Source organism: Fusarium vanettenii, assembly GCF_000151355.1.
Source record: "Fusarium vanettenii 77-13-4 chromosome 1 genomic scaffold NECHAsca_8_chr1_1_0, whole genome shotgun sequence".
Classification (NCBI taxonomy): Eukaryota; Fungi; Ascomycota; class Sordariomycetes; order Hypocreales; family Nectriaceae; genus Fusarium; species Fusarium vanettenii.
Window position 1 is genome coordinate 799,263 of NW_003315876.1, and position 24,386 is coordinate 823,648.

General features: G+C 54.2%; 7 protein-coding genes across 7 annotated transcripts; 2 read left to right on the forward strand and 5 right to left on the reverse strand.

The window, feature by feature from the left end:
- Positions 1-313: 313 nt before the first annotated feature.
- Positions 314-1,675, reverse strand: NECHADRAFT_74214 (uncharacterized protein; the record flags this gene model as incomplete). Its single annotated transcript, XM_003049797.1, has 1 exon — positions 314-1,675. The coding sequence occupies one exon, from the start codon at positions 1,673-1,675 to the stop codon at positions 314-316; it is 1,362 nt and encodes a 453-aa protein (XP_003049843.1).
- A 3,511-nt stretch (positions 1,676-5,186) lies between these two features.
- On the reverse strand, positions 5,187-6,065 carry NECHADRAFT_30328 (uncharacterized protein; the record flags this gene model as incomplete). The annotated part of the gene is made up of 2 exons (XM_003049798.1): positions 5,187-5,430; positions 5,479-6,065. The coding sequence occupies 2 exons, from the start codon at positions 6,063-6,065 to the stop codon at positions 5,187-5,189; spliced, it is 831 nt and encodes a 276-aa protein (XP_003049844.1).
- Positions 6,066-10,492: 4,427 nt separating this feature from the next.
- NECHADRAFT_89726 (uncharacterized protein) lies at positions 10,493-12,570 on the reverse strand (the record flags this gene model as incomplete). The annotated part of the gene is made up of 2 exons (XM_003049799.1): positions 10,493-12,298; positions 12,349-12,570. The coding sequence occupies 2 exons, from the start codon at positions 12,568-12,570 to the stop codon at positions 10,493-10,495; spliced, it is 2,028 nt and encodes a 675-aa protein (XP_003049845.1).
- Positions 12,571-13,138: 568 nt separating this feature from the next.
- Positions 13,139-14,467, forward strand: NECHADRAFT_30457 (uncharacterized protein; the record flags this gene model as incomplete). The annotated part of the gene is made up of 3 exons (XM_003049586.1): positions 13,139-13,454; positions 13,507-14,022; positions 14,073-14,467. The coding sequence occupies 3 exons, from the start codon at positions 13,139-13,141 to the stop codon at positions 14,465-14,467; spliced, it is 1,227 nt and encodes a 408-aa protein (XP_003049632.1).
- A 6,825-nt stretch (positions 14,468-21,292) lies between these two features.
- NECHADRAFT_74219 (uncharacterized protein) lies at positions 21,293-22,065 on the reverse strand (the record flags this gene model as incomplete). The annotated part of the gene is made up of 2 exons (XM_003049800.1): positions 21,293-21,915; positions 21,966-22,065. 2 exons carry the CDS (start codon positions 22,063-22,065, stop codon positions 21,293-21,295), a joined length of 723 nt encoding a protein of 240 aa, XP_003049846.1.
- A 306-nt stretch (positions 22,066-22,371) lies between these two features.
- On the forward strand, positions 22,372-23,239 carry NECHADRAFT_98553 (uncharacterized protein; the record flags this gene model as incomplete). The annotated part of the gene is made up of 2 exons (XM_003049587.1): positions 22,372-22,537; positions 22,617-23,239. The coding sequence occupies 2 exons, from the start codon at positions 22,372-22,374 to the stop codon at positions 23,108-23,110; spliced, it is 660 nt and encodes a 219-aa protein (XP_003049633.1). The 3' UTR covers positions 23,111-23,239.
- A 56-nt stretch (positions 23,240-23,295) lies between these two features.
- On the reverse strand, positions 23,296-24,336 carry NECHADRAFT_98554 (mitochondrial 54S ribosomal protein YmL9; the record flags this gene model as incomplete). The annotated part of the gene is made up of 1 exon (XM_003049801.1): positions 23,296-24,336. Exon 1 carries the CDS (start codon positions 24,295-24,297, stop codon positions 23,296-23,298), a length of 1,002 nt encoding a protein of 333 aa, XP_003049847.1. The 5' UTR covers positions 24,298-24,336.
- Positions 24,337-24,386: the final 50 nt, after the last annotated feature.

Sequence of the window (24,386 nt, forward strand, 5' to 3'; positions counted from 1 at the left end):
CAAAAAATGCTCCGTTTGGATGTTGGTGGTACAGAACACCGTTGAGAATAAAACTCCCAGGTTTCAAATGAGGAAAAAGTAAATAAGTGAGCGATTAGGTTGCAACTTTGTCGAGATTTGCCTCTCGTCCAGAAACAAAGCAGACGCCTTTTTGTTGTTCAAACGCCGGTTCAGTGCAGTGCACTCCACCTTCCTAGCGAGAGATTTTCGACAGGATGTGGGTATCTTTGTAGTCACAAAGGAAAAGCAAAAAGGAGACGGTGGCCAGCGAGTGTTGATAGCACCGTGAGGAAGAGCAAAGTGAGAGAGAGGTTTAAAAGTTTTGAGAGATACCCGCGCTCTGTTGAGGGTAGTGAGAGGGACTTTCAATGCGTGTGTTTCGACGAGCCGGGTTGTCTCGGATAACCGCTTGCTGTGGTACGTTATCGGTGTATGGGTTCTGAGTGTATTGATCGTAGTACGAGCCACCGGCGCCATATGGTACTCCCATGGGGTCTGAGGCATCGGATCGGGCAGCGGCACTGTATGAAGATGAGGCGTTGGAAGGTCCGCGGTGCACCTCGGCGCCACGGTTGTTGGCAGCTGAGGGGCCCATGGCTCCCAGGATCTCACCCTCTGGAGAGTGTGAGCCGTCCATCAGGGGCTCACCCGATCGTGCATCCGAAAAGTTACCCCGGGTCGGAGAAGTAACGTCAGAATAAGCTTGGCCATTAACGCCACCAGACATAGTGGTGGAGGCCTTGCGCCCGGTCGAGCCGATTGTGGTGTTGCCCCAACCACGGTAGCCTGAGGATCCATCTTCCCTCATCTCATAACCGCCATCCGCCATTCCAACAGCTGGGATCGTAGGGTCGGCATTGGGGTTGTAAGCATAATCCTCAACCTCCTTGCGACGCTCCTCCTCGGCCTGCCTTCTGGTCTTCCGCTTCTTCCACCAGAACAGTCCGAGGAGAGCAAGGAGGGCAATGGCAGCAATTGGAACGGCAACGCCGATGGCAACCTTGCTCTTTTGGTCCAGTCCACCACCGCCACCGCTGCCCTTGGAAGAATCAATGGCCTCGGCATCATCCGAGTTCGTCGCTGAGGCAGACGCTTCAGTAGCGGTGACCCTTTGAGTCCTAATAGCCGTAACCAGCACTATGCTAGTTTCTGGGCCCTTGCTGCCTGTAATTGTAACGATGGTCGATAGGATTTCGGATGTGGTGATTTCGGAGGCAGACGGCTGGCTGTCTTCGCTAGAGCTATCGTTGTTGTTGTCATTCGTAGGAGATGGCTTGGACTCTTCGGTAGTCGGTTGCGCGTTTGATTGAGTAGCTTGAGTTTCGGGCTTGTTCTCCGTCGGTGAAGGGCTTGAATCATCAGAGGATGGTGCATTTTGTGTTTCTTCTGCCGAATTGGCCTGTGTTGGACTGGGACTGTTTGAAGGACTGGGTGCCTCAGTTGGAGAGTCACTTGGCTCATTGTTGGTAGCTGACGCATTGTTGTCGTTTGAATCTGAAGTGGCCGGCGGGTTGGCGGCAGATGTAGGAGAATTGTTACCCGCAGTCGAGGGCGAGTTATTATCGGCCGAGTTGTTGTCGGTGTTGTTGTTGTCGGCGGGAGATGATGGTTGAGGGTTTGGCACCGAGGCCGCCTCGGTGGGCTGGGAGTCGCCCTGGCCCGTAGTGTTGGACATGACGAAGCCCGGCGTGCTCACTCTGGGCAGTTGCCTGGGATTGAGGAACATGTCAGCGGGACGATGATACTTGGATCCAAGTAGATGCTTGTTGAATAATGGTGCAGCAGCAGTAGTCGGGTGATGTAGACAAAGCAAGGACGAGGGGGTAGTGCATCAAGCAGCGATAGGAGCGGAAGACCATCAACAAAAGGGAGGCGACGGATGGGATAGGCCATCTAAGCGCGATGGGTTCGGAATGGGGAGGGGGACAATATTGGCGATGGTTGCGGATCAGGAGCATCCTGCCCAGACTGGAGATGGAGACTGGGGGCGATGGTCGCGTGGAGGGATGACAACGGGCGAATGCATGGCAGAATGCACGAGTATCGTGATACAAAACGTACCTTGAATTGTTTGACCGATCTTTCTGGTTGATTTCCCCCCTTGTCTCAAGAATGAGAATGCGGAGAGGGCGAAGAGGCGATTCGTCGCGAGGCGAGTCAAGGACGAACAGGTGGTGTTTCGAAGTCGGCCTGTGGATGTACGAGGAGAGGTTGAGAGAGTGTGTCGAAAGCGTACGGAGTAGGGCCTGAAGGTCAAAGGTAAGGCCGGGTCGGAGTCCTGTCGGGGGTGGTTGGTTGGGGGTGGTGCGAGCTGTAGGCGAGACAATAAACACAAGCAACGGAGCCCACTCAAGCAGCGGGTTCTTTTTTTTTTTTCCTCTTCAGAAAGGAAATGCCCGGGGGCAGTTGGTAAGGGCCTTGTTTAGCGGGCGGACGCGCGCGGGTGGAGGCCGTTACTGGGACTTTTTAGCAGGTCTTGCTTGACCCTGCTTTATTTTCCTTCTTTCCAAGCTGAAGACCAGTTCCAGTTTCAGCTAGTCCCAACAGTCAAGCTTAATTTGCGTCAAGAGAAAATCGGTAGAAGTGAAGAAAAAGCCGGGCGGCCGAGGCGGCGGTCGCAAAGTTGGGCGGTTTGATGGGGAAAACGGAGCTAGCTGGCGCGTCCTGGAACTTGAACGACGGGTGTGTCTGTTTGCTTTCGGCAAGAGGCGTGATGCTCTGCTAACGGCGACGAGCAATCACGAAGAAGAGAGTGTGTGAGAGAGTAAAGAAGAAGGATGAGACGGAAGAGAGACAAGGAAGAAAAAATAGAAGTGCAACCAAGAGAACAGAGAGTGTGTGTGGCACATGGATGGGATGGGCTTTTGCTCCTGAACATCATCAGCAATGAGTGAGCATCCATCATCCGCAGCAAGCACTACACCAGCAGCAGCAGCAAATCGTCGTCGGCCGTTCGGGTACCTTTCCGTGCTTCAGGTACGAGAAGGACCTTGATCCATCAAAACTCGAGGTACTTTGGTTCTCACCTCATCCACCACCGTCTAGCAAGTACCAATCCCCTTCTATCTCGATCAGACTCGCTGCAGGGGTTGAATGATGGACCACATGCTGCGGCGGCCTCTGCCCAGTTCTGGACCACCGGCCACACCCCGGGGAGGTTCCTTTCTACTCTAGCGCCGTGTAGCCCCCCCCGAATCGATACGAGGGCCCCAGCGAGGCTGTGATCTACCCACCCTCGGCACGATTCGACGACAGGTAGGATGAAGAAGGGGGCAGCTGACAGGGAAATGCAACTCTCTTTGTCGGATTGTCATTGTCGACGTCCTACTCGAGGGTTCAACTATCGAACGCCTCGACAGAGAATGAATACCAGCACGCAAGAGGTATTACTTCTCACCAGCCACCGAGGCTGGGCTTGCCTTGCAATTTACACACAGCATGGGATTACCCTCCCTCCCTTACAGCTAATATATATGTACACGTCAATGGTCCCATGGAGACATCATTTCCCACGCTGACTGCTCCGTAGGCTAAACAACTTTGTGGTGATAATTCCTCCCCAATCATGCAAAGAGTAAAATAATTTTGCAAAAAGCTTGTGAAATAGCCATATTCTAACAACCCTAACACGGGCGTCAATCGGTCGTTTCACCACCATCTTTGATCTCCATGAGACGTCATCATGATGAGGGCGGGATAATTTCCCAACTGGCATTCAATCAGTGCCGGTTTGTCCGCCGAAGAGTCCCCTTTCAATTTACCATTGCTGCACTGGAATGTCACGGTCCGACAACTCGTCAAGAATCACATTCACAGAATTGCAATCGTACATATTAAATAATGTCCTTTACCCGGCCAGAGGATGCAGACAGAAGAACCATCTAATCTCGGAGTCACGCCCTGAATAGCCGTTGCGATGCAACGCTGCCGTCCCCGGTCACCACCGAAATCGACAACAATATCCGTCAACACCTCCCTCCGCGGCCGCAGAAATCTAGATCTTTAGAACGCGACAGAGAGGAATGCGTCTAAAACATGGCTTCAAGACAAGACAAGACAATTGAAAGTCTTCTTTGTTCCACCTGCCAACCTGGTTCCAAAAGCAAATAGAAGGCTTAAACGAGACCCCGTCAGCGATAATCTCGCTCCCCAAAATCATCGCCGCCACCAACAGGACCCCTACACCTTAACAGGCCATTCTATTAATCCAATCAAGCATCGACTTGGCAGCTGTGATAACTCACCCGCCACTCTCATCTTGATATCATATTCATCTCTATCAAATCCAAACAAGCCCATGCCGCTGTACCGTGTCTACCGCCATCTTAGATATCTACAGCCTTCAACCCAGCTCCCGGCCCAATCTCCACTCATCGTCTGTCCCCCGGTACAGCCCATCCCACGCTAGCCGCGAGCCACCCAGAGCCACCCTTGGAGGCGGAGGGCCCCTAAAAATAGGAATCTGATCGCGTGTTGCCGTCTGCTCATCCAGTCGTATCGCCCTAGGAACAATGCCTCGATTTGACGCTGCCTTTGCTGATCCTTCAAAACATCCAGTTGGCGCTGCTGAATGCTGCATATCCATCCCTCCGGTTGCATATCGTTCGTTCGCCACTTCGTGTCACCATCAGGTTTCCCGTGTCCTTCTAGAATAGAAACTCCATTCTCAGGCACGGGAATGCCGACTATACGAGTTGTTGGTTCTAAATACCAACCTGCCGATTTGAGAACATGACAAGGCCAGGCTTGGACCATACCAGCCCGTGTTACTTATTCGCTCCAATCACCCCACAGCAGTCAAATCACTCGTACGTCAGTCAGTAGTATCAATCTGGTTCAGTGTCCATGGTAAAAACGAGATGGTGATGCTCGATATGACAGCACCACATCCAATTGACCTATATACAATGGCTAGACATTGTCCAAGCCAGTAGTCGTCATCTAGTTTGTCGTGTGGTTTTCCAAAACCTTCTATATGCAAGCCCTGCATGTTGCCCAAGAATGTGAAAGATGAAAATCGCAAGTCGTCATGACCCTGAAATGCGCCCGTGAAGCGAAGAAAGTGCAAAGAATTTGTCAAGAACCGGCGCACGCTGTAGGAGTAATGCAATGAATGCCACAAAACCAACGCTAAAGAAACTGCCCGAAACATCAGACAGACAGGTTGCGCTGCTTGTTGCCTTTCATCAAGGCCGAAGGGTCCATGAAGGCTTCAGTGCGTCTTGCATAGACGTCTGCGTAAAGACCGTGTCGCCAGGGAGTCGGCTCACACGTCCAGCTCCAGCACGGATAGCGCCGAGCTGTGCTTGAGACATGCCGCTCTTGTTGCTCCTGATGCTGCCAGCGTCGCTCATCGTATCTGCGTCCTTGAACTTCTTGGGAGGAGCAAAGTCCAGACCCGTGAATGTGCTTGACTTGCGGAGCAAGTGACTATGACAAATTAGCATCCAATCATCTTACATCACCATGTTTACTTACGGGCTAGGCAGAGCGGTGAGCTCGTCAAAGGCACCGACGAGGGGCACGGCTGCGGGTACTGTTGGCGAGTAGGGTCGCCTCTCACCAAAGGGGCTCTGAGAACGGCCGGCGACGTTGTCTCGGATACGGTCAGGTGGCGCAAAATCGGCCGCGTTGATGATAGCAAAGTTATCATCCGTCAGCTTCGAAGGGGTTGGGAGCGTGGGGAGAGGAGCAGGAGGAGGAAGCCTCTTCTTGGGTGGTTGACGGAATCTCGCTGACGCAGACGAGTCGGGTCGAGGGCCGAGAGCAGAGCCGGCACGAGATCGGCCTCGAGGTCCGCTCTGCGCACTCATGCCGCCGATAGAGCCGTTAGGACCATGAGGACCACGAGGACCGCGGGGGCCGGGTCCGCCACGGAAGCGACCGGAGGGTGGAGGAGTCATAGCACGACGAGTGACAGGCTCGGCATAGGGCATGACAAAGGCATTCGTCTCGGGGTCAAAGTAGGCCGCCGCCTCACCAAGGTTGCCTTGGTTATAGTCGTCGTAGTACTGGCCATTGCCTCGTGGCATGGGTCCGCCATTACCTCGCTGCATGGGGGGCATGGGAGGCATAGGTGGTGGCGCCTCCTTGGTATCCTCAAAGTACTCCTTGTAGAAGGATCGGATACGGTTGGCACGGTACTCAGGATCCTCGGATTCGGTGATCTCATCCGGGGGCAGAGGGCGGAATCCAACAGACAATCGCTTGTTATCCTGCTGAGGAACTCCCAGACCTTGCGGCTGAGACTGGTCGGGCAAGAATGATTTGCGCTGCATGGTGCGGCCACGGCCTTCGTCGTCGTCATCTCCATAATAGTCAGCAATGTCAACCACGGGCTGGTAGGCCTGGTAGTTAGAGCCGTCGCTGTGTCGGTCTTGGCTGGGAAGGGGAGCAGAACGGGGAGCATCATCGACAGTTGGGGAGGCAGGCTTAGGGAATCCAAAGTTCAGTCCAAGACCAGTTGGCTCATTGGCGGGCTGGGCAGTGTCTGTCGTCTGAGCAAAAGAGGGAAGCTCAAACTCGGGGCTCTTGGTCCTGGCGACTGGTGGCTGTTGAACCAGGGAGCTGTCGTGCTTCTCATCAAAGTCGGAGATGACACCGATCTCAGGGACGATGGAAGCGGTATGGGCCTTGGGTTTCTCGGATTCGACGGGCGAGTTTGCCTGATGAGTCGGCTCAGGCATTTTGGGCGTGGCAAAGGGATCAACCTTGGAATCCGTGGCTGAGATGGGCGTCTCGGGAAGAGAATTCATGCGCGAGGGAGGCATCCTTTGGGAGGGATCCTTTCCAACAGAGGTACGGTTGCTGCTTGATTTAGTATACAGCGAGGAGGATTCCTTGGGGTTAAAGGACCGCACGGAGCCGGTCTCGCTATGCGTATAGGTCGCAACATACTGGTAGGGGTCTTGGCTATCATTGCCGAGAGACCTGGCCAAAGAATGAAGTGACTCGCGCGACTGCTGCAGGCCCGGAGGCAAAAGGTAAGGCGATGAGAGGTTCATGTCCATCGAGAGCTGGCTCTGCTTGTGATGGAGACCTTTCTCGCCGCCTCCACCCATAAAGATGCTTCTGCGGGCCGACTTCTTTTGATCGCCCAGTCCAAAATCCAGGCTCTTGTGAGGATCATGAGCATCCTCCAGTCTAGACCTCTTAACATTTCTACGATGAAGGTAGAACAGAAATCCTGCAATAAGCACGAGGACAACACTACACAATAAGAGTCAGCAATTCATTCCGAAAGTTCACCAACCGCACTGCTCAAAAAAGGTATAGTTGATGGCATACACAATAACGACGACGATCGGCACGGTCAGATTTCCTCCAACAGGCTTCTCGCAGGTGTTGGAGTCGGGCGTTTCCTTGCACTTGTCTTCCGACGATCGTGCGAAAAGTCGATGAAAGACGCCAGTCGGTGGCTTATGTGTGGTGTCGGGGGGGACCGGGGTGACCTCTCGACCAAGGTTGATACGGGGTTGAAGGCGGTAGCCTCCATAGTGAGTGAGCTCCATGGTGCGTGTAGTTGTTGTGACGGCGCATGCAACTAGAGAGCTTTCAAAACAAGGAGGGTGTTGGCGATAAAGACGGTTTTCCTCCACAACAATTTCTCGAGATGGCGTAGAAAGATATTAAGAATTGTTGAATTAAAATCCAAACACAACTGTCCTGACCATTAAGAGTTACGGTTGGTGACGAAGTTGGTAGGCGGCTGAATAGTATCCAATGTTGATAAGGCGCTCGGGGGTCTTGAATCGTTTCGTCGAGGGATCGAGAGAAGCGTAGAAGCAAATGAGATACCGCAAGGTTCGAAACGAGGTTGTCAAAAGTGCCAAAAGGTCAGCGAGCGATTGCTAGCGAAGGGCTGTAATGTTGTTCTGTAAAGAAGGACTAGGTCGCCGGACAATGAAGCCAAGAGCAGACCAAAACGAAAAGAATGACTTGAGCTTGAAAATCAAGACTCGGTATTAGTGCAAGGTTAAAAGAATGACGAGCCCGCTGGCAGGCAACTTCTGTGAGGGAGGAAACAGAAGGATCCTGTCGTCGTTCGGTCGGTCGACAGTTGGAGAACGAGAGAAAGAACGACGATGGAGAGGAGGAGAGGAAGAAGAAAGGTAGTGGAGGTTGGATGGAGGTGGTGGAGCGAGGCGGGAGACCAGGCCCAGGTGGGAGCGTTCCTCCTCCTCCTGGCAGGCACTGACTGCCCTGCCCGTCCCAGCGCGCCTTCCCCCAGGGCAGCTTGCAGCGGGCGTGCTGCCGGGACCAGCGCCCACAGTCCGCGTATGCTGCAGCGCGATGTACCCTCTAACAATATCGATTACAGCAGGCTAATGCTAATGGATGCCTCGATGGCCTGTCCAGCGCAGCGCACCAGGGGATGGATCAGATCCATGGATCCCGCCCGTCCCAGACGGTGAGCTTCGCCGTCGCTCACTGGATGGATCCCTAATCAGGGGAGCGAGACGGAGCGAGAGTGACACCAGGTTGGGTTCTCGTCCGGCCCATGATTGGATCCATCAAACCATTGGTGGTTTGGGACCCCCCGGTCATTTCCAGGCCCCTTCCAGTGCTCCTCCAAGAGAGATTGAGGTGGGCCTCGAGAAGCATTTTCGGGGCATCCTGCTGGATCCAGGAAGGGGTTTGTGGCATGGCCTTGGTCGAGAGCGAAGGGGGGGGAGAGGGCATCTCGTCATGGAAGCCCTGCGAAGAGCCAGGATGCTTGCACAAAGGCTGAATCGTGTAGGAGACGTTGACCGCAACCATCTACGACAGTCTCCCAGCCTCATCATTGAAGATAATGTACCTACTGTACCTCCACACGCCCAGACCTATGCGTCCCTGAAGCCATCGACTAAAGAAGCAAAAAGACGTTTAATTTCCCAAAGAGTATCCATGGTCCCTCGCCACCCCGTTAGCGCCCGGTGACGGCACCCAGTGGCAGCCATAGATAACGGTTCGAGAACCATCACGGCTGTTGTGTGCTTGTGTGCTCAGGCGGCAGAGCACATAGTCTCGCATAACCAGGCGAACCAAGATGCACAACCAGGCCCTCCTACCCCTGACCAGTCACATGGCAGAGACAATGAGCATCCAATGGTTTATGAGCGCTTCATGCAAGGCACGAGATCAAGGGCCCCGGTTCTACGGTGGAGGTGACCAAGAGGCGCCGGCCAACGGAAGCGATGGAATGGTTTTGCTTAAACAAGCAAAGCACCAGAATTGGAAAGTAAATAAAGGGGAAAGACTCCCCGCCTATCCGCAGTGGCGTCAGGGGCGGCTGCGCCAGTCGCCAGTGGCTGCTTTCTGCTGCAGGTACGCGGTCCCCTGATGGGATAGTGGGACCCTCCACTCCATTGACGACGCGACGGTATGCGAGACCGACCTTTCGACAGTGCCGGCCGTGAAATGGCCGAAGACGTCCTTGCCCCTGGAACATGATGATGATCCCCCGTCGACACCGGCCTGAGCCCTGAAAGCAAAGATTCGGAAACGAAATACAGTGGGTTACGCTATCTAACACACTGTCACCGTCGTCCAGGTTTAATGCCCTGGCCGCCGGGTGCTGTGACCCAGTGGCTTGCTCGTGATCGTCGAGTCCTCATATCAAGCCGCAGGTCGCCAGCGTTACACAATTGACCTGTTCCCGCGCTCATGCATCAGGACCTTACATAACGTGGGGCATTATTACTCTCTCGTGCGCTGTCTGTTACTAGTTGTGCAGTAGTGAGCTGGCTTATGTCCCTTTATACTCGGTGCATATCAGGAGCGCAATGCCTGCCTCAACGGGCCAAGATTACAGGAACACCAGAGATGATCGGCAAACAATGACATGGAGCCTTGGAAATTTGAATCGGTCCCCCCGTATCAACTTAGCTTGCGACGATGCGAAAGAAAAAGAAAAAAAAACAAATGATCCACCGGGGAGACCAGCCGGGGCTTACGTAGGCATGCTCCCTTACGTCTTCCCGCACGAGGCCATCGTCACCTTGCTCTGCCGTGGTTGGGTCACCAGTGGTGCGAGGCTCTGTCTTGGGTCTTGTCTTGCATTTCCCCCGAGATGTCCGGGCCGCTTACATAGCACACCCTTTGTTTGTTGGTTGTAAAGTGACTGGTTCTTGGCTATCCTGACCTCAGATCATAGCCGAGCTAATGCAAGTCACACAAGCTCTCACATATCGCCGAGATGAGTTGTGAGCAGTGAGAAGGCTGTGTTCTACTCCGTACGGAGTACCACCGTGCCCGACTGGTTTCCAATCCGCCCAACTGCTTTTCCTCTATTGCATTCTATAACCCCATATCAAGTCACACCATCTCACCCTAGATCGCGAGAAACAAGAGGAGCTCGCAAATGCCTCACTCCTGCATCAACCAACATGTTATCCCTGCTCATAAAACCTTGAAACCAGAAAACCAATCTGGCTGAACCCCAAACCCGGCAGTTTCACCTCTGAACATGGCTTCCTCCAACCTCCTTTCATATTGATCCTGCTCCCCATTACCCCCGCCTATCCGATGTCACCTTGTAGAACTCTGGCGCGTACTCTAGCAGCCAACCTTTCTCGATCTTGGTCACTTCCCGGATGAAGATCTTGCCACCCGTCTCCATCGCCTCGTGGAAGATGACCCAATCCGCTTTACGGTTGAACATGAGGGAGCTTGGATGCGCGTGCAGTACTGTTCCTCCTTCGACGTTGCGAAACGTTCCGTCGGGCTGCATCCTCGCCGCGTGGGCAAAGTATCCTGATGTGAGGCAGCGTCGGATCTGTCCCGCCTTTTTGATATTGTCCACCGATGCTTGTCCAGCGAGCGTCTCATCGACATTGATGCTGAACCTCTCCAGGTATCGTTTCAGCTGTGCCCTGATACTCACCGCTCGACTCATCGACTTGTAGTTGAGGTTATTCTCGTGACAAAACTTGGCCTCCTTTCTTCCCTTGGTGATAAAGGCCTGGTACGCGTTCAGGAGAGTTAAATGGTCTCCCTCATCCACAGCAAACTTTCTCCGTGATGTTTCCATCTTCTTCCTCTCGCCCTCGTGCGAAAACCACACGCTGCCCCCAAGACTAGTCATGGCCGCAATTGTCAGCATCTCGCTGAGGCAGCCAAAGGATTGCGCTGACAGGAGGGTCTTGGCCATCATGGGTTCCACCGCCAGCTCAGCCATCCTTGAGCCAAGAGGCCGGGTGAGTTTGGCGTATTCGTCAAGTGCTCCTAGAGCATAGAGCAGCTCCAGTGCTTTGGACATCAGCTCGGAAGGTGGGGGTGATAAAAAGTCGAACCGAACAACGTTGTCTATCCCCAATGCCTTTAGCTGCAAGATGACTGGGGCTAGATTTGACCTCTGGAGCTCTGGAATATTGGCCTCCTGCAGTGACTGGTAACCTTGCTCGGTGTAAAGTCGAAAGCACTTTCCCGGCTTTGTTCGTCCAGCTCGTCCTGCACGCTGTGATGCCGCCGCCTTGGAGACTGGCGTAGCGGTGAGTGACTCTATTCCGGTCCTAGGGTCATAGGCTCTCAGCTTCACAAATCCGCTGTCGACCACGTAAACGATACCATCGATGGTCACCGAGGCTTCTGCGATGTTTGTCGAGAACACCACTTTCCGGGTGCCTTCGGGAGTTTTGTCGAATATGTACATCTGCTGCTCGCTGGAGAGACCAGCATATAATGGCAAAGCCATCAGAGGACCATATTTTGGGTTGAGGTCAGCCAGCCGCTCACTGACCGCCTGTATCGCATTGTCGATTTCTTCTCGGCCTGTAAGGAAGACTAAAATGTCTCCTTCGCCTTCTTGGGTGTGTATGTCGAAGACCACGTCGATGGCCTTTTCCAGGTAATTCTCCGCTGGTGACTCCAGATATAGGATGTCTATCGGGTATGTTCTCCCTTCCAGGCTGACGATAGCTCCGATCTCATTTTTCGCATCTCCATTTCCCTTGGTGGACTGGTCATCGCTGCTCCTCGTAAAGAAATCCAGAAACTCCTTGGCCTGCAGGGTGGCACTGCTGATGATGACGCGAAGGTCCGGCCGTTTTCGCCGGATCTTTTTGAGTAGACCAAGGAGAATGTCGGTGCTGATAGACCTTTCATGTGCCTCATCTACCATTATGACGGAGTACCGCGTCAACAGAGGATCGACGAGGGCCTCCCGAATGAGTAGACCATCGGTGAGAAATTTGATCTTGGTGGAGGCAGAAGTAACATCTTCAAATCGAATAGAGTATCCGACCTCCTTGCCAACTTCACAGCCAACTTCTTCGGCCACACGCACTGCAACTGTTGTTGCCGCGACTCGACGGGGCTTGTAGACAGGTCAGTTGGGTATTTCACGTCGCATTGGGAATTGCTTACCTGTGTGATGCCAATGACCTTCCCGTCTGAACACCATCCTGCCTGTTCCAGGAACTGTGGGATCTGTGTCGTCTTTCCAGAACCCGTCTGACCAATCACAATCGAGACTGGATGTGTGTCTACGACATAGAGTAAACTTTCTCGGTGTTTGGCGATGGGAAGAAGAGCAGCTGGCTTATGAAGCGCCGGGATGAAGGTTGAGTCCAAATCTAAATCACCCATTGTCCGAGATCACAGATTCCAACTTAGAGGACACAGTGGCACCGATAACTACTCCCGGATGAATAAGAATTGTCCACGTGTAACACTCTGCGTAAGAACATCTGCATCAGCATGCATGGAAGCACTTTCAAGTAGAAACGGCGTCGCAAGAGAGATGCTTGATACACCTAAAGTTACCCTACACTTTGTGGCGCCGTAAAAATAGCTAGTGGCACCCAATCAGATCGAGTGGCTGAGTAGCGAATCACGGCAGCCTAGAGCTTAACTCTGGGTCAACGTCATCAGCCGTCGTGGCTCAGTCGACCCCTCGCGCCTCATCTGCCTTATATTATCACGAGCAAGGCCAACTTGAAGCGAGATCGACCAATTTCCCGCCGCTATTTTACCCTCGGACGCATTTTTATAGTTCAGGGTCCTCATCTTTATCTTCACTGACGTCGATACATCCCCTAACTACGATCTCAACGCGTTGTCAAGATGTCCGCCCCGACAGATTCGGTATGTTACTCCTTTAAGAGCTAAGCTCGCAAAGTTGCGCCTGGAAGCAAATGGCTGACACTCGTTCGTCATGAAGAACAAGGCTACGGTCGAGAGTGTTCCCGAGTCGCCTACTACTGCTCGACCCCTCGATCTGGATGACGACGATGTTCAGGAGTCTGGTGTCCTCGGAGACGACGGAAAGCCGACAACCGCTGCCGCGACCGCAACCTCTCAGACACCGACTAACGAGACTGCTCCCCCTAAGCCGCCACGACCGTTGACCGAAGCGCAAAAGAACGAAATGATACTCAAGGAGGCATTCCCTACTGTTGATCAGGGTATCATCAAGGCTGTCCTGAGAGCTAGCGGCGGCCAAGTCGAACCCGCTTTTAACGCTCTGTTGGGTATATTATACCACACGTTGCAGAGGAACGGCGCAAACTGACGCATATACAGAAATGACCGACCCTGATGCTGCAAAGAACGAGCCCGAGGATGAAGTCCCTCCTCCCCAACCACCAAGGCCACAAGGCCGAGCCCAGATGTCGCAAATGGAGGCGGATGAACTTTATGCGCGACAGCTTGCTGAGCACTACGACAACGTTGGAGCTTACGAGTCTCGGACCGCGAACCGAGGCCATAACGATGGTCGACCTAGGCAGGGGCAGGGCCAGAACGAATGGGATGACGACCGAGAGCATAGCTTCATCGACGACGACCTCCCTGTAATCCGTGAAAACCTTCGAAAGGGGTTCCTCGAGACACAGACCAAGGTCAACGGGTGGATCACCAACATCAAGAAGAAGATCGAGGAGAACTTTGACGAGAGCGAGGAGCAGACTCAGCGACAGGGACAACCCTTCCATCGCCCTGGTGAGTCCAGCCGACGGAGCGGTGACTACGAGCGATACGACGCGGACCCCCAGGTTCTCAGTGACGACTTTGCTGGCATGAAGTTTTCCTCTGACGGAAGTAAGTGTTGCCCATGCGAACCGCCAGGCACCAGAGCTAACAGTATGTAGCCCCGATCAACCGCCCAATGGCTAACACGGGCATGTATAAGCCACCACCACCCTCGGCCTCGCCCAAGCCGAGCACCGGTAGACGTGTTGGTTTCAAGGAGGAGACGGAAGAGATCAACATGTACGACTCGTCGCCGCGAGTGCCGCCCAAGGATGCCGCCCCCGCGGGTAGCGCAAAGGCTAGCAAGTGGCAGCCGCTGTCGACAGTCGAGCCCAGCCCTATCGCTGAGAACGACCCCTTTAGCCTGGGGGATAGCGAGGATGAGCGAGAGACACATCAAAAGCCCAAGGAAGAGAAGTCAGATGACAACGAGCGACTCAAGAAGGCTGCCGCAGAAGCCATGGCCGACAACCTGGTCGACTCACAAGGAGACGCGAGTGCGAAGAAGAACTAGATCTGAAGCAACGCATGAGCGTGACGGCCAAAAGTGAAGACGAGCGGATGCTAGAGGGTGAAGCGTGACAAGGAAGGTCATGAGAGAAGCTGAGGTAGATGAGTTTGATACCATATCGGCAACCTCGCTGTCATGGGTGGTCTATTTCCGGTTATTGCTCCGTTTCAATGTATTGGGTCAGCAGCATAGTGTAGCCTCTTCATTCACTACCCGCATTCCTTTTTCCTCTTACGTACTGTATGTGCCTCGTGACTTTACTGCATGAACAGGGTCGGAGGGTGTGAGATCCTGGATGGCCTGGACTGGGTCGAGTGGTGGTTGAGAGCATAGTCGAACCTGTGATCTGGGAACTCGCCTGCTTGGATATCCCATGTCGAGGTCAACACCGAGACCGAATTGAGTCGATTCTATTAGTCAGTGACCAAGATTCGAAGTAGGGCCTCGCTTCGCGTGTTGTCATTGTGATGGGGCTGAAGATGGAGCAACAGAGAAGGAATTAGAAGACACTAGGACTAGTCAGACAAGTGAAGAAGCTGGCGTGACGTTCCAAGGATGTCCCGGAGACCTGGAAATGAGGCAGAGCAAGCGCATGAACTGCAGAGTTACGTATTGGGCGCAATTGGCGTGTGATATGGGAAGCGACAGAGACCAAGGGGACGGGTCCAGAGCCCTTTGAACTTGTTGGGTATGACGTCCCTCGTGGCTTTCTCACATTAGACACATGCTACGTTAATCATTGGGCTGACCGTGATAAAGTGCAGCACCGACGCGCGGAGAAAGTCCCGATAGACTCCATCACAATGCAGTCTCGATGCATGCCAGCAACAGGCGACGTTGGCGGTGCCCCGGCCGCGCAAGACGGAGCACCTGTCGCTCGAGCACGGGGTCGGATACGGCACGGCGATTGGATATTCGGATAACGGCCGGCCACGCACGAGAAGCTGGCGCGAACGGGTCGAGATTAGCGGATGCTTATTCCCAGGACGACGGGGGGAGAGGCTTTGTGGGTAGAGGATGGGCTGCTATGACAGCTCTGCCGGGAAGATGTGCCCAAGCTGTTAGGCCGCTAGCAGACGAGACAACGAGCCTCCTCCGAGCCCCGCCGTCTGGTAGACGCCGTGGGACCACGGGCGCCGGCGGAACGAGAACCAGGAGTCGGAGGGGTAGGCACGAGCAATGAACGAGAGATGAGATGAAAAATATCGAGGTGAAGACGACGAAAAGACAACAACCAAAAGAACGAGATCCAAGCCGATTCCTGCCTAGATCGATTCAGTCGAATACGACAAAAGAACAAGAACGAAAAAAAGGGACTAAAAAAAGTCGACGGCTCTTGAATTGTCCCCGCTTCTTTCCTCTGCTGGGCTCAAGGTCCGACTGCCTTTTTGGTTGACCGTCTCTAAGCAAGAGCCACTGAGCATCAAAGTGGACGTGGACGGCGGAGGGGCGGGTTTTTGGCTCAAGTCCCTCTCTCTCACGACCTTTTGTCATAATAAAATCTCCCAACACCAGTAAAGGAGTGCGCATCTTTTTCCTCTTTTTGGTCAAGATTCTTTGTCTTTGCTACATTTTTTGTCAGTGTTTGTTTACCTTGGCTGTCAACGGACGTCGTGCCGCCTGTCTCACGCACGTCACTTCAACCTCAACAAGCCTCACCTCACTTGACTTCACCTCGTCTCTCGCACCCCACGATCAAACTCATTCGGGGGTCTAGACCCGCCGCGCAAACTGCAAGGACTCGACTCGGACTCGGTCGAGAGTGGAATAAGGAACCAGGAACCTTCACTATTGCCTGGACTCTGCTTGCGGTGCCCGTACCTGGTAGTTGAGGTACCTACCTACCTCGGCTTCGGTGAGTGCTCATCTCGAATATCTCCTCTACTCTATCCAATCCCAACACCTCAATCCTATTACACCACACCATATCCATGCCTACCCATACCCATCCATACCCGCATCTGCATCTCGCGCGGAAAAACAACCCCATAAGAGGCGAGTTTCAGCCGCCCACGCCCTCCTCACGCCCTCGCAAGACATTCGCCCGACTCAACACTCCGGAATACCCCCCCCCACGTGCCCTACGGGAGTCGACCTCGCATGCCGCCTTGTCGGGCGGTCGGGTGATGAATCAAAGGACCCTGGGGCGCCAGGCCTTTGATCGTGTCATTTTTACATGACAAGAGTTGAGGGGACAGACAAAGTCGAGAGAGAAAAAAATTAAACAGAGACGTCTACGGGAAGTGGCGGTTGTTGAGCATCCCGTTCATAGGGCTTCAACTCATACTGCACTACCATCCATACCACTCTCCACTTGGCCTGGCCTTCAACCTGGCCTCTCAACTCTGGCTGAGCTGATGTCGGCCTGACCTGTCTTGACACTGCATTTCCATGTCCAAGGCATTCACTCGGCTTCCTCCAGACCCAGTCTTTGCCCTGCCTCGACTTGTCCAGTCATCCCCCCTCGTCACCTACCTTACCTATTATCTTTCAGCTCCAGCCTCTCTTGTCACTGTTGCACTCACGCACAAACGACGCTCGAGATACCTACCACACAGACACTGTAACTGACACAGAGACTCACGTATTCCAGCCGCAAATCCCCGTCGTCTCATCCCCCCCTTACCAAGCAAGACCTGGTAGACAACTCTTGTCGCTTTTACTCACTCGCTCCCTCATCAGCTCCCCTCTCGGACGCCAAGGGTAGCTCGAGGGCGTCCAAGCCGAAACATGTAAGCCTCTCTGCCCCCCCTGTTGCTGCCTACATCAGAGCCAGCCCAAGCCTAACGCCCCCCCCTCGAGGACCTGCTCTACACTGCACGGTTCTTGCTGGACACTGGAAACTTGGTGCTCATGACGAGACCTAGATTGTTCAAGAATACTCACACTCTCCTCTAGGAAGTTTGGCAAGCAGATCCAGAAGCGTCAGCTTGAGGTGCCCGAGTATGCGGCTAGCTTCGTCAACTACAAAGCCCTGAAGAAGGTATGTCCATGTCGTTCCCGCCCCCCGTTGGTTCAGTTCAGGTCCCCCCGTTCCCGTTCCCGCTACCGAAATCCCCGGCTCCCGTCTCCGCTGTCATCTCCCTTTCACGGTGCTTGGTCCACTATATCACCTTTCTTCCACAGACATGTCCTACCTCCCTGTTCCAAGTTTCTCTGGTCTTCGATTCCCCAGCCCAATTGTCTGTCCCCCCTCTCTGAATCTGTGCCCTTAACCCTTGCCCTTGCACTGTTTACCTGCCCTTCTTGGCTCAGCCCCTCCGATCCTCTGCTTGTTCCAGCTGCAGATCGCGATCACCTGTAGCAGGAGGCATCACGCAGTGTGACGGGGGCTGCCAAAAGCAAGCCTCCTTGCTTCTCCATTCGTTCTGCAGCCCAAGGGCACGTTTCTTCACCCACTGCCCGCACGCAACCCCACGACCCCTGGGACGCCTGCCACTAACACGGTGCCATGTAGCTCATCAAGAAGCTGTCCGCGACCCCGACCCTCACCTCCCAGAATGATGCCCTCCGCTCGGCTACCCCCGTCGACTCCCAGGCCGCTCTCCAGGCCAACAAGGCGACCTTTTTCTTCCAGCTGGTAAGGATCATCCCCGGTGCTTTGTCTCCGCCATGAACATCCCTTCGTGGTTGCTAAACGATGAGCAGGAACGGGAACTCGACAAAGTCAATGCCTTCTACCTACAGAAGGAAGCCGAGGTTTGTCGACACGTCTTTTAGCCTCGTTCAGCACGTTTTCCTGACGCGTTGTAGCTCAAAATCCGCCTCAAGACCCTCCTAGACAAGAAAAAGGTGCTCCAGTCGCGGCAGGGCGTATCCCGCCGTTCCGCAAAGTTCACCACTCTCGAGGAGGGCTTCCAGCAGTTTGCTACCGACCTGAACAAGCTTCAACAATTCGTCGAAATCAACGGCACCGCCTTCTCCAAGATCCTCAAGAAGTGGGACAAGACATCAAAATCCAAAACCAAGGAGCTCTACCTCTCGCGAGCCGTGGAGGTCCAACCGTTTTTCAATGCTACTGTCATAAGCGAGCTTTCCGACCAGGCCACTACGAGTTTGCAAGAGCTCGGTGCCTGGTCAGATGGAATCCAGGTCAATTTCCAGGCCAACCATGTTGTGACTTCGCAGCACTTCGTGGGCACAGACGAAGGGGATGCAGACACCCTGCTTTTGGATACTGTCATCACAGGGAACCTTGAGTCTCTCCGGGACTTGCTCCTGCGGATGAGGTCTGCTAATGAAACCAATGAAGGCGACAGTTCGCTTATGGAGAGGATAACGCGGACCTTTTTGGCAGCCATTTCAGAAGCGCCCCAGGAGTCTCTGCGAATTCTTCTCGACACAGGCCTTGTTGACCTCCACTCGTACGACGACATCAATGAGCGGAACTGCCTGCACCAGGCTGCTATCTATGGGAAGCAGTATGTGCTGGAATGGGGCCTCTCAGTCAATGTCGCCGTGGACAGGACAGATGTCTATGGGCGAGTTCCCCTGCATTATGCCAGTCTTCATGGAAGACTGGCGATGCTCAAGTTTCTATTGGACGGTATGCTAAATACTAGCCCCTATATTGTAAGTTTCGTGGCTGACAACTATGTAGCAAATCAAAGCACGATTGACCTGACGGACCACGACAACTTTACTCCCTTGATCCACTCTATTATTCACGGCCACCTCGAATGCATCGAACTTCTCCTCGCTAGATCCGCACGTATCGACCCTGTTGGAGACTCGGATCACGTCCCCCTGAATTTGGCATGCGAACATGGCTCGGTGGCGGTTGTTGAGCTTCTCCTCAAGCACGGTGCCAAGATCTTGCCAGACGCCGAGGGCCTGTATCCCCAGCATCTAGTGGCAAGGGCGGGCCAGACATCAGAGCTTCTGTTGCTCCTGAAGCAATTCGGCGCAGATTTGGATCAAGTTGATAAGCTCTATGGATGGACACCCCTTGTTCATTCTGCTAGCGAGGGAAACGTCGACTGTCTTCAGGCATTGCTCAAGGTTGGGGTCGACGCAAACATTGTGGACGAAAAAGACCTTCCAGCCATGTACTATGCTGCTTGGGAAGGGCATCTGGCCTGTATGAAGCTCCTGACACCTTTCAACACGCGGCCGCGAGCAAGTCCTTTCATGGTGCAACCTGCTTTAGGTCCTCTGGAAACAAGCAGCGCCCCCTTGCCCATGTCCTTGGACCCTGATGCAATCCCCGAACTTGAACTTCCTCCTCCGATTATCCCCCTCAGGAGATATGGCCACAACTTCCTCGACACCAAGACGGTCGTCCAGATCTCGTTTGGAGACCTGGACGAACAACCCCTTTTGTTCTTCCAGGACGGCAAGTATCCTGCTGCTCGACTTACTATTTCCTCCAAGGTCTCGGATCTCATTCCCAAGAATATTATTCTACCCTTTCAAGAAGATACCCGCATTGTTTCTTTCCAGGTGGACAACCTGGATTCTTTCAGTCTGGACATCGACGTCTTCCCTACCTACGGTGCTAAGGTCATCGCGAAGACGGTTGCACTATCCAGCATTTTCAAAGGCTTGCAGGGCACTTCAACGTGCTGCCTGCCTCTTTTCGACCCTAGGCTACGTGCTATTGGTCAGATCTGCTTCAACGTTCAGGTCATCAAGCCGTTTCAAGGAAAGCCCCTGGAGATCACCGACTTCGAGACGTATTGGAAGGCTACGAGCCAATTCAATCAACCAACAAGCGCCATTGTAACAGGATCGAGTCTATCCGGCGACTATGTGAGAATCTTTGTCCAGTACACCAGTGATGGTGTCCCGGTGCTCTGGCCTAGATGGACCATAGCTTGTGGCGGACTTGATATTCCTGTCTGCCGGTTGACCCTGGAGCAATTCACGTCTATGACAGCGCGAAGCAACAGCCGTGCAGACCTACCAAGCTTGGCGAGCAAGACATCAGAAAGCATTGCGGAGGTTTACCACATTCTTGCTACGGCTGGTATCACCCTTCAGGAGGCACTTACACTACTGAACCCTGGGATGCACATCAACCTTCAGGTCTTGTACCCGACAACAGAGGAGGAAAAGGCTTTCTCCATGGGCCCTGCATTGGATGTCAACGTGTTTGTGGACTCGATTCTCAACATAGTGTTTGACCATGCCAGGGCACAACGTGCTCAGGCCCCCGATGTGGTGCGGTCTATCGTGTTCAGCAGCTACAACCCTCGACTATGCACAGCACTGAACTGGAAACAACCAAATTTCCCCGTCTTCCTGTGTAATGACCTGGGACGGGAAGAAACGACGGGAGCCAACGGCACAGCCATCAGCAGTGGTCGGCGAAGCGCATCTATCAAGGAGGTTGTGAGAATTGCACAGAGCAATAACTTTATGGGTTTGATCTGTTATTCTCGACTGTTGGTATGTTGGAAACTTGTGCCTTTGAAACTGAATGGCAGCTAACTTGTAGTAGGACATGGTGCCGGCGCTTGTAGATGCCATCAAGTCTCATGGACTAGCGCTGGTGATGGACAAGTCTTCAGACTCCCCCGACGCGAGCCCCATGACGGACCCTTTCCCGCGGCCACCTAAGGGCGTCGATGGCGTTTTGAAAAGCCATGGGATTTTGCGATTCAACGATTCGATAGATATGTAGTAGATGGGTCATAATGAGACATGCCTACACGATAAACCTTAGGATGAGAGAGGATAGAAGGGAGCAACATGAAAGAAATGCATTTGATAGAATCATTAGAGGCGTTGCGTGAGGTGTTGCTGGGTAGCCAAACTCGCGCAGCTATTAATCAGTTCCTGCAGCTATTCCAACTTGTGACCAGGGTCCGCATAAAGGACAAATTATCAAGCTCCCTTGTACTCATACTTGAGCGCCGACAGTTCCTTTTCAGGGTCGACACCGCCCATGACTATCTTTGCCAGCAAAACTACACCATAGACCACAAGCGGCAGGTAGCCCATTCCGGGCCACACAGCCTCACTTTTTACTCTGCCTACGGCCCAGGCCATCAAAATCAAAATGAAACCCAGGCCAAGGTTCAGGTAGGGCAGATACATCTCGAGAGGGGATTTTCTCTCGACGTAGCTGAAAGAACTCCTCCTCTGTCGAGGTCTCCCCCTGGGGATGTACTCGACTTCATCATCCTCATCATCTTCATCGTCTGCTATTCCCGATGACTCGCCACGTGTTGACAAGGATGGTGGACGGGTGGGACGCGGGGTCTTGGGACGCGCCCACTTGTCGAGAAAGGCGATCCCCGACGACGCTGGCGGCTGGTGATGTAGGAGGTATGCCGTCGAGAAGAGCGATGTGAGGCTGAGAAGAGCGAGGAGCACCGTCCGCGGGTTGATGAGGGCCGGGAGGTAGGGTATGGTGGCTAGTAGAGGTAGAGCGAGGAGGAGACGACGGAACTGGGCGTTTCGGGCGGCGTTTTCTTCTACAAGACGTTCGATAAGGTCTTCCTGCTCTGATAACGCTGTTAGTTACTGTCGTAATGTGGTGGGAGGGGTGGTATACCTTGCTCGTCGAGAGCTTCAGGTTGCGAGTCGTTGGAGTCTTCTTCTGGATAGTGGAATGTACGCCTCAGACGGGCGGTTGTGCCCCCCGAATTAGACATGATGGTGTCTTTGTGACTTTAAGATGTCAATTCTCCATCGAGATGAGAAAGAGAGGAACAGAGGACGATGATGGTCAAGGTACGTAGTGGATGTAACAAAGCTGTCGTCACATGCGCAGGGGTTCACGAGGTCAGAGTCGCTGAGGCTCAGCCTTATGACGCCACACGAGGCGACGCAACGGCGGCTCCTCTGTCTTCTCCCCCACCATCGGCATCCGGCAGTAAAATTTCCCCGAACCCCAAATGTGAGCCTGGCCCTCACCTGATGTATATACAACCTCCATCACCAACAAACCACAGCCAACAATGTCGCAGCAAATATTGCTTACCCGGCTCGTCCGGCGTAGGCTCGTCGCGGCCCTCGAGGCTAGGCCCTCGGCTTTGAGGCCTGCCCAGAGGAGGTGGATGACGAGGGCGCCTAAGCCTGGTGATGGGCCGTTGATGTCGAGACGGGCGGATCGAGAGCTTCCAGGTACGACGACGACTCTTTCCGCACTCGGATGAGGCCAATGCGGACAAGGCGACATCTAGCTGACGTTTACACTCTGCAGACATCACAGAAGTGAGCTTCCGCTGGCGCCGCACGCTCCCCATCTTCGTGGCCATCGTGGCCACCTGCTCCGTCGCCATCTTCAACTACCAAAAGATGTCGTCGCCCGTGGTATCTTCGACGCTTTACGCCCTGCGCACATCACCCGAGGCCCGCGCCCTGCTGGGCGACGAGGTCTACTTCAAGCACCAGATCCCCTGGATCCACGGCGAGATGAACCAGCTGCACGGCCGCATCGACATTTGGTTCTCGGTCCGCGGCACAAAGGGCGTCGGCGTCATGCGCTTCGCGAGCAACAGGCCTACCAGCAAGGGCTTCTTCAACACCACCGAGTGGAGCCTCACCATGGAGGATGGCACAAGGCTTGATCTGCTGGATATTGGTGATCCTTTCAAGGGGTTGTTGGGTGGTGCTGCTGCTGCTGCTGAAGAATTACCGGCTTTGGACGAGGATGCTCCCACGAGAGGCTTCCGCAAGCAGGTCGAGTACAAGTGAGGAATGACAGGAGGAGAAGACGACGTGGATGTGAAAAAACATGATAACCCTCGGACTCCGGTTGTAGTTGAATCTGTACAGTAGTGGTAGATGGTGTGTGTGTATAATACAAAAAGCCCGCTATGATCGATCTCCTTTTTGCCGCCATGAGGTTCCCCTTCATACATAATCCATCATACATGACATTAGGCCTCGAGCTGCGCCGCCTCTCTCTGCTCCTTGAGCACTAGATGCTTCTCCCTCGCGGCCTGGAGCTTCTCCTCGTGATCCGGGTTCCTTTCTAGCAGAGTCTCGAGGGCGGCCTCACGATGAGGCTGCGGGGGAGCCTTGCGCTTCTTGGAGTCCTGAAGACGGACGACACGGCCCTTGGGGCCAGCGATGGGCCCGCTGACCAGCACGACGCCCAGCTCGTTGTCCACCATCATGACCTTGAGGTTCTGCACCGTGACGAACTCGTTGCCCATGCGACCGGGCATCTTCTTTCCGGGGAGGACTCTGCTACCGCCGCCCTGCGAGGGACCCGTGGTACCGATGGTTCGGTGGTTCTTGGAGTTTCCGTGCGACGCCTCTTGACCCGAGAAGCCGTGGCGCTTCATACCACCGGCGAAACCCATACCCCTCGAGCGGGACTTGACGTCGACGTACTGGCCCTTCTTGAACCAGTCGGGGAGAATCTGGACACCAACGGGTAGTAGGCCAGACTGATCGCGGACCATGAACTCTGCGAGGTCGGCCTTGGGGGCGATACCCTTAGCCTCGTAGTATCCCAGCATAGGACTGGTGACATTGCGACCATCTCGAGATCCAGAACCAATCTGCACAGCCCAGTAACCATTCTTCTCACGGGTCTTGTTGGCGATGACCTGCACTTGATCAAGCTGCAGAACAGTACACGGCACGCGGACCTTTCCAACAAAGACGCTCGTCATGCCCTTCTTGATAGCCAGCACACCGGTGCGGAGAGGCGTCGTGTTCTCTCGACGCTTGAGAGCAGCAGCAGGACCGGTGGTGAGAGCGGGGAGACCGGCCGAGGGCTGGTTGAATCGCTTGTGCTTGTTGCGAGGGGGAGCCGTGGACCATCCGTTCTTGACGCCGCGGGTCGCCGTGAGGGGGAGGAGGAGAGGGCGGGTCGCCGCCGCGGCGCAGGGCCGGGGGAGGGCGAGCCGGATCGGTAGACGGGGAGGCATGGATGTGGGAGATCAATTGAGCCGTCCAGAGGTGGGAATTGGCGGTGGTGTTCTGGACGTTGGTCGTTGGTGGTGAAAGTTTTTGGGAG